Source organism: Sphaerodactylus townsendi, linkage group LG05 (genome assembly GCF_021028975.2).
Source record: "Sphaerodactylus townsendi isolate TG3544 linkage group LG05, MPM_Stown_v2.3, whole genome shotgun sequence".
NCBI lineage: Eukaryota > Metazoa > Chordata > Lepidosauria > Squamata > Sphaerodactylidae > Sphaerodactylus > Sphaerodactylus townsendi.
This window is the reverse complement of record NC_059429.1, coordinates 117,836,691-117,848,869: the sequence shown is the minus strand read 5'-3', so window position 1 is coordinate 117,848,869 and position 12,179 is coordinate 117,836,691. Positions and strand designations below refer to the sequence as shown.

Below are 12,179 nucleotides of genomic sequence, written 5' to 3'. Positions count from 1 at the left end.
CATGTCTGCTGTGTTCTACCTGTCGTAATTTGCAGGGATGGCCATTATTGGGGGTGATCCTATTATTTTAATATTAATTATCAATTATTCTGCATATAGTGTTTTTGGGGGGAAATTTAAGTGCAGCCACCATGTGCTTTAGAATTCCTGGCCTCTATCCACAATCTGAGCATTTATGGGCACAAGTTTTCTTAAGAGGGGCAGCAATTTACACTGGTGTTTTCAAAGCAACCTCAGGGGGAAAGTAAATCTGTTTTTAGCAAGGAATCAGCCAATGCATTCAAATTCTTTACAAAATAAATGTTTATTCTGCATTCTCAATCCATGTGGCTTCATGTGGTGGCTGACAGCATCAAAACATGGTGGGGGGATCCCAGTAAAATGTGTGGAATTATTTAACTGTCTGAACATCAAATCGTAACTAGCGTGAAAAGGGACATCTGAAACTGAACACTGAAATTAGCAAATCTAATGATTGCTGAACCTTTATTGGTGTGCCACCACAGAAAAAGAGAAGACCCTCTCTTGTGTACCCAACCACCTTTATTTAGAAAAGGAGGACAAAGTCAGAAGACCTTTATAATCAGGCAGGAACTGTTCAGTCCTTCTCTTCTTTTGCTGTCAAGTAACATCTGAATTATAGTGACACCTGGTGGGGTTTTCAAGCCAAGAAACGTTCAGAGGTGGTTTGCCATTGCATTGTGGAACTCTTTCATGGCTGGAATCAACTGCCTGTTGTGGATTTTCTGGGCTGTCTGGCCATTTCTGGTAATTTTTGCTCCGAACATTTTGGCATTTTCAGAGGGATGTCACAGTAAGATGTCTTCACAGTCACCAAGAGAAACTCATCTTCCCATGACATGCCTCTGAAGATGCAAGCCATAGATGTGGGTGAAACGTTAGGAGCAAAAACTACCAGACCACGGCCACACAGCCTGGAAAACCCACAACAGTTGGTTTGCCACTGCCTGCCTCCTTGTCCTGACCCTGGTATTCCTTGGAGATCTCCCATCCAAATATTTGCTAGTGTCAACCCTGCTTAGCTTCTGAGACCTGACAAGATCTAGCTAGCCTGGTCTATGGAGGTCAGGGCCTGCTCAGTTCTAAGCATCACTGAATTGATTTGGACACTCTCTAGTATGTGTGCTTAGGACTGCAACCTAAATAACTGGTCTCAGACCTATTAGGGTCCTAAAGGACTGAATTGCAGGTGTATTTGTGAGGGGTGGGATAGCAAAGGAATTCGTAACATTCAGCTAACACAGGGCCTTTCCCCACTTAGGTTTTGCAGCGCGCTACTCTGAGTGCGAGCGATTTCCGCCCCGGGGTCGTGTTCCCCACTGCCCCACTGCCCCGCACAGTAGCCGGGGAAGGGTGCCCGCTTTCTTCAGCGCTCGTTCAGATATGACGCACGCTTTGAAGGAGACGTTATGAAACTTCGAGAGTCGGAAATGCGCGGACTGGGCGTTGTCGCCGCCCGGACTCGTGGGGAGCACCGCTGGACCACACGCTATTTGGGGGCAGTAGCGTGCAGCAAACCGTAAGTGGGGAAAGGGCCACAGTAGTCAGTGCCAGACAAGCTTTTGCAGAGTCAATGAGTATGGCAGGGAAAGAGCCTTCCGTCATGGGGTGTGCCATGTGTTCTGAGAAGATCCTCCTTATTGTCTGTGAAGTGTTAGATGCTATGAAATCAATTAAGAGTTGCTGCTGAACAGGCAGAGAAAAGAAAAGGGAGGAATGGAAAAGAGGAGGAGTGGACGCCCAACAGGTGTGGATGCTGAACTTTGGACAGTTTCCTGGCTTCTGTGCTTTGCAGGAGTCAGCTGTGGAAAGAAGAAAGCACATTTATTTCTTCCTTTGCTTTTCCCATGAGGATGTTTGGCACAATTTGAAAGCAGGGTCGGGCGGGGAGCAGAGCATGGACACCAATCAAATCTGAGCACAGAGAGACACAGAGCTGCATACAGGACAGGAGGAAGCCTAGGTATCTGTGAGAAACTTTCACATCCAGTTCAATGGCACATCTTCTGTAGAAATATGGGTCTCACCCAGGTACCTACACATACCACACCCTACCCTGGTTTCTTGAAGCTGTGGGGAGGACTATTTGAAACCTACTCCTGTTGAGGTTTGAAAACACCCTTTCTTTGAGCCCAGTTCCTTCCAGTTTGTCCTGAAATGTCCACTAATCGCCATTATTTTCTTTTTCATGTATAATAAAGATTTTAGTTTTTACAGATATAAACAGAACAGAAAAAAATTAAAACCATATCAGAACAGCAGTTACAATTATATCAAAAGGCAGACAATACACAAACAAAATAGTAAACAATGATACAATAAACAATAGACAATGGCCCCTTCCGCACACGCAAAATAATGCGTTTTCAAACCACTTTCACAACTGTTTGCAAGTGGATTTTGCTATTCCGCCCAGCTTTAGAGAGCACTGAAAGCAGTTTGAAAGTGCATTATTCTGCATGTGCGGAATGAGCCAATAAGTGATAATAGCAATTATGAACAGTAAATATTGGCATAATAATAAGCTTTAAATAGTTAATTTCATAATAGCATAATTCATGATAGCCTGTACATTATTTGATAAAACCAATAGTTATACAATATTATAAGATGAATGTTGTAATATTATAATATGCTGTATAATATTATCAGATGTATTTTAATGAAATAGAATAAAAAGCCTGCAGTATGGATTACTATTGTACATTTCTTAAAAGTACTTCCCTAATATTGAAAATTAAATTCACATTTTATTAACATCTGTTCATAATATATTTAAACGTTCCCCCATTTTCAGTATGACTTTACAAAAGCTTATTAATAATTCATACTTATCATTTCAATAACCTCTTTTTCTGCTCCCCATTTTTTAGGGATGGTATAAATAAAGTGCTTTTTATTTATCATGAAATTCTTTAATTAGTCTTTTATTCCCAAAGGCCGTTTCCGCACGGGCAATGAATGGCGACCTGGAGACGGTAAAAACGCCGTCTCCAGGACGCCATCGATCCGCCATCGGGCGAAGCTGCAACGCTAGCCGCACCTGTACCCTCGCAGCCCTCCCTGCCTGAAAGCCGGGCGGTTTACGTTCCCCAGAGCCGCTTCCCAGCACTCTTTTGGGAACACGCCCGCGGTGAAGCCGCTGTCCGGCGAAACGGCAGCAGCTTCACGCTTCGCCTCCCCACCGGCATCTTCACCCTTCGGGCTTCTGGCGCTGCCGAAACCTGGGGACACGCCCTCTCTGCCCTGCGCCCGCTGGAGCAGGCGTGCAGGGCCAGGGTGCGTGGTGCCCAGCCTTCTCGGGCGACGCCGAGGCCCGGGGACATGCCGGGTCGGCCGGCCGCCGGCGTTCCGTGGCGCCGGGCGTTCTGTTTATTCCTTGGTGGACCATCCATGCGGACGGTCCCAGCGTCGTCGGGTCGGCATCATAAACGCCGACCCGGCCGTTTCCGCCTTCGTGCGGAAACGGCCAAAGTGTATTAGTTTTGCCATTGCTGCATATTCAGCTAGTTTGCTTTCCAAGTCCCCTTAGCATGGGCATTCTTTTGCTTTCCATTTCATTGCAAGCATAACTCGCGCTGTCCTTATTATGTATCAAAACAGTTCTAAGATTTTTGGAATTTTTTTTGTAAAATGACGAATAGCATTCTCTGGGATTCCATTGCAAATTTATTTTTTAAAAAATTCTGGAATACAGCATGCATTTTTTCAAATTTTGTTTTGTCTTTTTACACATCCACCATATATTTTGAAGACTGCTGTCTACTTCTTTACATTCCCAACATTTTCCTTCATGAATCTGGTCCATCTTTTTGATATCCTTTGGAGTAATATACCCCCAATATAATATCTTGTACCAATTTTATCTTAATGCTTGACTAGCTGTAAATTTAATATCTTTTGTCCATAAGGTTTCCAATTGTTGAAGAGGTATTTTTCCTCAAAATTTTGCATCTTTCTAAGCAGACATGTTTCTGTGTCAAATTGAAGTAATATCATATAAATTCATCCTAATAGATTGTCGAAGGCTTTCACGGTTGGATTCAACTGGTTGTTGTGGGTTTTCCGGGCTGTGTGGCCGTGGTCTGGTAGATCTTGTTCCTAACATTTCGCCTGCATCTGTGGCTAGTATCTTCAGAGGTGTATGACAGAGAGAAGTCTGTTACACAGAGAGTTTGTACCTACAAAAGGTGGTTTCATCACCTTTTTGCAGTAGACTTGGAAGGTGATGCTAGTGAATAAACCAGGGATAAACCATATTAGGCTAGAATGTTGATGTTTGAACATCCCATAAAACTGTAGTTAAGAAGAACCTAAGATGAGCCCTGCTGGATCAGATCAATGGTCTATCTAGTCCAACATCCTGTCACACTCAGTGACCAACCAGTTCTTCTGGTGGCTAGTAGCCACTGAATTGCCATAACCCCCCTGGAAGCAGGAGATTCCTCTCTTTGGACCCCCCCCCCAGTGCCACTCATGTGGCCAGTGGGGATCTTATTAAGGGTGAAGTGTGGCCTAACCCCCACATAATTGATGACACATCCGCAGAACATTATCATGTCACCAATGATGTAAGCATGCTCTGGTATTTGGGCTTGTAAAACAAGCTTATACCATAGATTTTGCCCAAATAGCAGAGTGTCCCTATGTCATCAGCAAAATGATGACATCACTTCTGGTGAGAATCAGAAATCATGTTGACACATCACTGACGATGTTATGCCTCAGTTTGACACTGGTAACTTCCCCCCACCCATCCCTCCCCCGCCAGTTGCCAGGAGGAACCTGGTAACCCTACTGATAGATCCATGTATCTATCTAATCCACTGTGGTTCATGAACCAATTTTTGAACCTGGCTTCAAATTTCACGGGCCTATCTTAGGCTGATTCCACATGGGCCAAAAACAGTGGTGTGAAAACGGTGTGAAAACAGTATAATCCCTTTTAGACCATTTTAAACCCTTTTACACCATTTTCACACCGTTTTCACACTGCTGTTTTTGGCCCATGCGGAATCAGCCAGAGTTAGACGGTTGGTTCTCCAGAGATTTTTCCCAATCGTGCCAGGATCCTGGGATTGTAGCTAAAATCTTACGCATAGAAAACATGTGCTCTATCCTGGGGTTTGGGTTTTCCATCTCTTCCGCAACTTATTCATTTTTAGGTTAATTCATGGGAACTCTTTAGGAGTTTAAAGGCAAGAGAAGTTCAGAGATGGGCGGCCATTGTCTGGCTCTGTGTAGCAATTCCAGTCTTCCTTGGTGGATTTCCCATCCAAATATTAACAAGGGCCAACCCAGTTTAGCTTCATAGATCAGATAGAAAAAGCCCAGCCTGAGCTAGCGAGGGCACCCCCCCCACACACACACACACCCTTAACGGAGACCATTAATGTCTGAGCATAAAGTCGGCAGCTTTATCATCCATGCTGAGAAGCCAGTCAGTCAAAAGCTGGTAGCTATTTGTTTTGACAGATTTCCCTGAAAAGTCAGGATTCCCTCCCTCTATACTTTTCCTCTTGCGCATAGAGGATCATGTGACTTTTCTGAATGCTAAGAATGTCCAGCTCTGGGTAAGGTCCTGCATGACAATTATATTCTTAACCTTTCCTTGCCTTTTAAATTAGCATTCCATTTTATCTGAAGAACCGTTTCAGATCATTTAGGCCACGTCTCAGCTTTCTGTACTCTCAGAGCAGGGCTTTGTTTCTTGTTACTGAAGTGCAGTTTGACTACGACGTTTGTTTCCCAGACGCATATGATGAAGCTAGCAATCATGTCTGGCTGCTGTGAAGCTCCCAATACGAATTTATACGTATTTATACGTATACGCCGACCCAACCCCAATCAAGGCCGTGCAGAAATGGCCTTTTTCTCAGCCTAACTTCCCACACGGGGACAATAAAATAGAGGTGGTGAAATAGTGGGTGTCGCCCTGAGTTCCTTGGAGGAATGGTTGGGATAAAAATGTCCTATACTCTATTCTACATAAAGGTGATAGCAGTTTTATATCCCTCTGCCACAGAACAAAGCATGCCAGACCTTCTTTGTTATAGACTGCTCTCCCTGAGTCCTAGTGCCTACCTAGCCCTGCTCCCCCAGTCTGTTTGAAAGTAAGAATACATTTTGGCATAAATGCTCTTGTATCAAAGTACCATGTTCAATAATGCACAAAATTATGGTTTTGACAGGCAGTATGTAAAAATGAATGATAATTCACATATTTGTTCAGGGCTATGTTCTACTGTGGAAACATACAACTTTCTTAGCCAGTGCATCTCCACTGACTGCACTACCATCTTTGTGTGCAACAGAGTATAGATCAGTGGTGGTGAACCTATGGCACAGGTGCCAGAGGTGGTACTCAGAGCTCTCTATGTGGGCACGCACAGAGTCACCCCTACTCCCCCCCCCCACACACACACACACACATCTAGGCTGGCCTGGACCGCTGGGATGAATTATTAGCATTAAGCCTAAGATCTAGTTTTGGGGAAGCAGTATAAGTAACCCTGTTAAGCGCTGCTAAACCCCACTGATTTTCATGCAAAGAACTAAAGCATGATCCTTTACCTGGGAGTAAGCTCAGTTGCTGGCAATGGGGCTTGCTTCTGAGTAAACCCTCCTAGGGTCGTGATTCACCTGTTGGAAGAGTTGCACAGTTGCTTCAAAGCAAAGCCACCAACTACCACCAAGCTTACTCCCGAGTAATGCACGCCTCAGAGCCAAACGTTTTTTCTAAACTAAAACCTCAGTATTCAGGTTAAATTGCCATGTTGGCACTTTGCGATAAATAAGTGGGTTTTGGGTTGCAATTTGGGCACTTGGTCTCGAAAAGGTTCGCTATCACTGTATAGATGCTGGAATGCTTATGGTCCAGTTCAAGTTCACGACAACATCCTGGACTGACTTAGCCAAATCTCAACAATAACAGATAAATGAAATCTAGCCTGAATTATCTTAACTTGCACAAATTCATTTCCATATTTTCTATAAAGAGTGGCAACCAGAACCCTAAAGGCTTCCCATGTCTGTAGTGATCTGACACAAAGAATTTGGAGATCAAACCTGGAGCCACGCATCACTTACTATTCAGCTGCATTGAACAGAAGGGGCAGTTTGCTCAGAGTGCCGTATGCAACTTGACTGCTTGTGTTTGTTGTTCTCTATCATTCGGAACAATGTTCCCCCAGCCAGTGGCAAATACTGCATATATTAGACCCAGCAAACATCAATGGCTGATTGTTCTGACTATGTAGGCTGAAGAAATATGGATGGAATTAGGACTATGACTCAGAGAGCAGATGGATGCAAGTGGCAAGTAGATTACTTTTAAAGTCTTCCGCCGGGCACTCAGCAAGCAAAGGACTAAAGGAACGGTACTCCCTTTTTGCAGGACGTAGAGTGTGAAGAAAACCCTGTGCAGCCGGACTCTCTGGGTGTCAGTTGTTTAGCCTCTGAGGATCTTACCCCAGAAGAGGTCGAACCAGAGAACGTGAAAACAGCAGCCGGAACAGACTACAACAACAGCGTCATGAGTTTCTTTAAAACCCTGGTAAGACTTTGCTTTCAATTTTACTCTGTTGCGTTGAGGTGAATTGTGAGTATCTCTTGTGCAGATGTAGAGGCAAATGCAAAGGGAAAATACTTGTCATTCAAAGCAGAAAATAAAATGACTGAGTTTCTGAAACTTGGGTTTGGATGTTTCAGGTATGTGGTGTGCAGTAGAAATATGTTGGTGTGCAGTAGAAGAGCTAGATTCAAATTCAGTAGCACCTTCAAGGTTTTCGAGGGCCTAGCTCTCTTTGTCTGTTTGGATGTGAAATAAGGGGTTTGAACATGGAGTTAGAAATGTTTGAAAATGAAAGTACTGGCTTCTATCCTGCTGGTCTGTTCAGCTAAAGAGCATTAGAAGGTTTCTTGCATTAGAGGAAATCACTAGCTGAGCAGATCTATAACATAGTGAGAATACCAGGTAATTATTAGCTAAAGCAGATCATTATTTGTCTTTTTAAAAGTTTTTGAAATGTAATTAAACTATGGAGAAACTTATGTTGATGGTTTTAACTAACTGTGAAAATCAGAACAAAATAATCAGTTTTTGCTGTATAAATGCTTCCCAATAGGGCTCAACTAAGAGAATTCAGTATTGTATAATGGAATGGTTGCTCTAAACCTAATCAAATATCAGTGCAAGATAACAGGAAATACTATGGAGAATTAGAAACTTTCCAAAGTGTGTTTGGTTAGAATTAGAATGTGTTTGGTGAGAATTAGAAACTTTCCAAAGTGTGTATGTTAGATTTTTTCAGTCAAGCTTCCTTAAGCACATGAATTAAGCCAGTTCTGGAACAATAAGAGCTGCTTATTTGGATCAGACTAATGAGCTTTTGGCAACAGATAATGCAATTTTATAGGGTTGTTGTCATGATAAAGTGAAGAGGGACTGCATGCTTCCATGAATGTCCTAGAAGAATGATGATATTAGAATAGTTTAAAAAATAAATGTGTTCACTGAATGTGGTATTCAGCTGTCTACTACCTCTGCTTACAGAGCTTTGAGTTAGATTTCTCCTCAGTGATTGCAGTTTTCTCAGTCTGAGAGCAATTAGTCCCATCATCTTTCTGTGACTTGACAGGTGTCTGTCAAATCTTCAGAAGAAGGCTTCATGCACCCCACCTAGGTAACTTGTCTAAGCTCTGAACTGCTATTTCAGTTTGTAAATTCTTCCTAGCATTTAAGGGTCTCCTGTAAGTTACAATGTCACGTCTGCCCCAGAACTCCTTACCTTGAATTTAATTCCACAGCATATCTAATTCAGAGAGGGATCATGACATGCAGGAAATTATGCACACACACACACACACCCCTGCCCAGATACAATATTTTCCTGACCTGAAATCACCCAGGGGAGCTGCTTTTTGATCCACTGGAAAGACTTACACGGGCAGCCCCATCCAAAGGGCCAGGCACCCTTATGTAGTGCCACGGCTGCACTGGCCCACCATTCCCAAAAGGGCTTTCCAGTGGCACAGAGAGGCCAAAAACACATTAAAAACTTCCCTGCCACCGGAAAGCCCCATTGGGCTTAATGGACTTATGTCACTGAAAAGGTGCCATAAGTCCACAGTTCTGGCTGCCAGTGTAACAGGCCAGTGGCCAGGTGGAAATCAACTAGTGTCAGCTTCTTCCCCGGCCACATCCCAGACCACCCCCACTATGCTGGTGGCAGTGGCGCAGGGACACTGGCACAGCATTCAGCACCGCATTCCACTGCCTCAGGGAGGGCAACTCCAACTGTGTGACTCTGCACCACTCCCAGCCACAGATTTGCTTCCCCTTTGGATGGTGCTGTTAGCCTTTCATTATTTCGACCCCGAGGAAAACATTTGTCCTCAGGCCTGCTTCAAGTAAGAAAACAGTGCAGGGAGAGGGCTAAAGTTCCCTCACTCTGTAGATCATGGTCCCAGTCCACATTTGGCCAGTGTACACCTGGAAATTAAATTCTGAGCACAGAACTCCCAGCTCCTACCTGATCAACACGACCAAGGCAGATATGAGATTACCTTGTGGTAAATGTCACTTACAGAGAGAAATCCCAAGCAAGTTTTCCGAGAACCCTGCTCAAGTCCATTCATTGAGGCTTACTCCCAGAAAAGTTCTCTTAAGATGACACTGACTAATGACAGCCTAACTTTATTTAACAATGCATACCATACCTTTCCTTTTGGCACAAGGCAGCCCACAAAACATTTCAAATTAAAACCAAATAGAATGCAAATCATAAATGCTTCCCTCCCCACCCTAAATGCCTGCTGTTCACACAGCATCAAAATCCCTGGTAAACAGGCAAGACTTGCAATACCTTCTGAAGATCTCCAGTGTTGGGGGGTAGGGGTTAATCTCTTCAGGGCTCCCAATCCACAGAGTGGGAGCCACAGTGGAAAAGACCGTCTCTGTTTGATGCCAGGAACTGGAAAAACAGCCAGCAGGGGGCAGCCTGAAGACAACAGTTGACATATCAGAGGAGATGTCTATCTCCCTGTCTGGTCCTCTTCCTATCCTCCATGTCTATCCTTAATTGTAAATGTGCACATCTGTAGTTTTCACCTTTGACCTTTGGTCGCGGATTCTTCTTCACATGCTTATTTGATGGTGCAGATTCCATGGATTTTTCTTCTTCTTGAATTCTAAGGTTTCTCCAAGTAAAGCAGATTCTAAGAGTGATTCAGAGGACAAGGTGAGTGTTTTGTTTGTTTCTGTCTAATCTGGACTAATGTACATTTTAGTGCTAGTCCATGCTAATTCTCATTTGAATGTGGGAACTGTTTGCATTTAAAATAAAGTAAAATAATTGCATTTGAGTAGGTATGATGTGATGCAGAAGTTCTGTGAGTGGCATTAGATCAATGATTTATTTATTATGACTTGATTTGTTGCACTTTTATCTGCCCTTTCCTTCAAGGAGCTCCAAGTAGTGTATCCAGACAGGGAATGGATCATTGTCACCTGATGGCATCCTAGCTGCAGGCAATTTTCACATGGGTTTTCTCAGTAAAAATTTGACAGTACACTCAGTCACATTTGCAAGTCATTCAAGGACTTTACCGCACAAGTCACTTAGGTTTCCAGGATGATAATAAAACATTTCTTCTGTGGACTTCTGCACATTTTCCCCTTGTTTGGTTCTGAAAACAATTCCGGGCAGCTTTTTCTCTGTTGTTGCTGAAAATACTTTGACGGTGTTTTTTTTTTACAATGTTTTTAAGTGATCACATGTAAAGCAATTTTTCTTTCCTGCCAAAACAATGGGCTGTTTTCCATGTCCCCTGTGCAGTCAGAGAACCTCTCCTTCAGTGCCTGTACCACCATTTTTTCCATTCCTCTCCTCACCACTTTGCCCCTCTTCTCTTAAATTTTGGCCCATTACCCACTGCCGGCGTTCCCTGGCCTTGTCCTGCTCTGGCATGAAAAGTTGCACCAGAAGTGCTCTTGCTTTCCCTGGGGAAAGCGGGAAGAACGCATGGGGCAAGAGGATGCACATCAGGACAAGCAATCTTGCCCCGACGCCCCTCCTCTCTTGGTTCAAACAGGAAGCACATCAGGAAGAGATTTCCTGCCCCAACGCACCTCCTCTCTTGCCATACTTCAAACAGGGAGTGTTTCTTGCCCTGACACACTTCCTGTCCAGTGGTAGGATTCAAATAATTTAACAACTGGTTCTGAAAGAACTCAGTGGTGGGATTACAACCAGTTCTCTGAACCAGACAACAAATTAGCTACCGGTTCTACAGAATAGGTGCAAATAGGCTGAATCCCACCACTGTTCCTGTCCCACCGCGCACCAGAGCACCAGGGGGTAATCAGCCTTTAAGTGCCTTTTTCTTCCCACACCCCTCATTTTGTGGAACAGCAAATCAGCGATGCTATGAATCATTGCTATAGTGACAGGAAACAAGGCATGGAGGAGTGCAGACAAATGCCATGGTAATCAATGGAATTGAAAACGCCTTCAAATGCGTGTGATCCATTTTTTGCCCCAAACACTTTAGACAGCAGCCATAATAGCCCTGAATAGCCTGATCTCACCAGATCTCGGAAGCTAAGCAGGGCCGGCCCTGGCTAGTATTTGAGTGGGAGGCCAGGCCACTGAGGAATACCAGGGCTGCTATGCAGAGGCAAGCAATGGCAAACCATCACTGATTGTCTCTAGCCTTGAAAACCCCATGGTCGAAGGATCACCATGAGTTGGTGGCAACTTGACAGCACACCCTTACATTACATACCTTTGATGTAGACAGGTAGATGCAAATGTGGAAATACATGGGTCCCTATTTAAATAGGGCCTTTACAAAGAATTACAATTGATTTATGAAATACAGAGATCTGTTCCCTGGAGAAAATAGCTGCTTTGGAGGGTGGACTGAATGGCTGCAGTACCTCCCCTCCCCAAACTTTGGCCACCCCAGGCTCCACCCACAAATAGACAGGAACTTTTCAAGTGTGGGTTAATAAGCAATAATGCAAAATTAATCCAGCTTTGTTGTTATTCTAATTATTAATTTTCCAGTAAGGAGTCACATAGTTGGATATCAGCTTTTGCATATGTATGGATGCCATTAGGTCACAGTTGACCTATGCTGACCCCATTGGGTTC

At 43.9% G+C, this 12,179-nt stretch overlaps 1 protein-coding gene across 4 annotated transcripts in view; it reads left to right on the top strand.

Moving 5' to 3' along the window:
• BCAS1 (brain enriched myelin associated protein 1) overlaps positions 1-12,179 on the top strand; it is a 79,082-nt gene that overhangs the window by 35,110 nt on the left and 31,793 nt on the right. For all 4 annotated transcript variants that reach the window (XM_048497717.1, XM_048497718.1, XM_048497716.1 and 1 more), the window contains exons 5-6: positions 7,418-7,576; positions 10,218-10,262. In XM_048497717.1, coding sequence (XP_048353674.1) covers positions 7,418-7,576; positions 10,218-10,262 — 204 coding nt within the window. The remainder of the gene's footprint in view (positions 1-7,417; positions 7,577-10,217; positions 10,263-12,179) is intronic.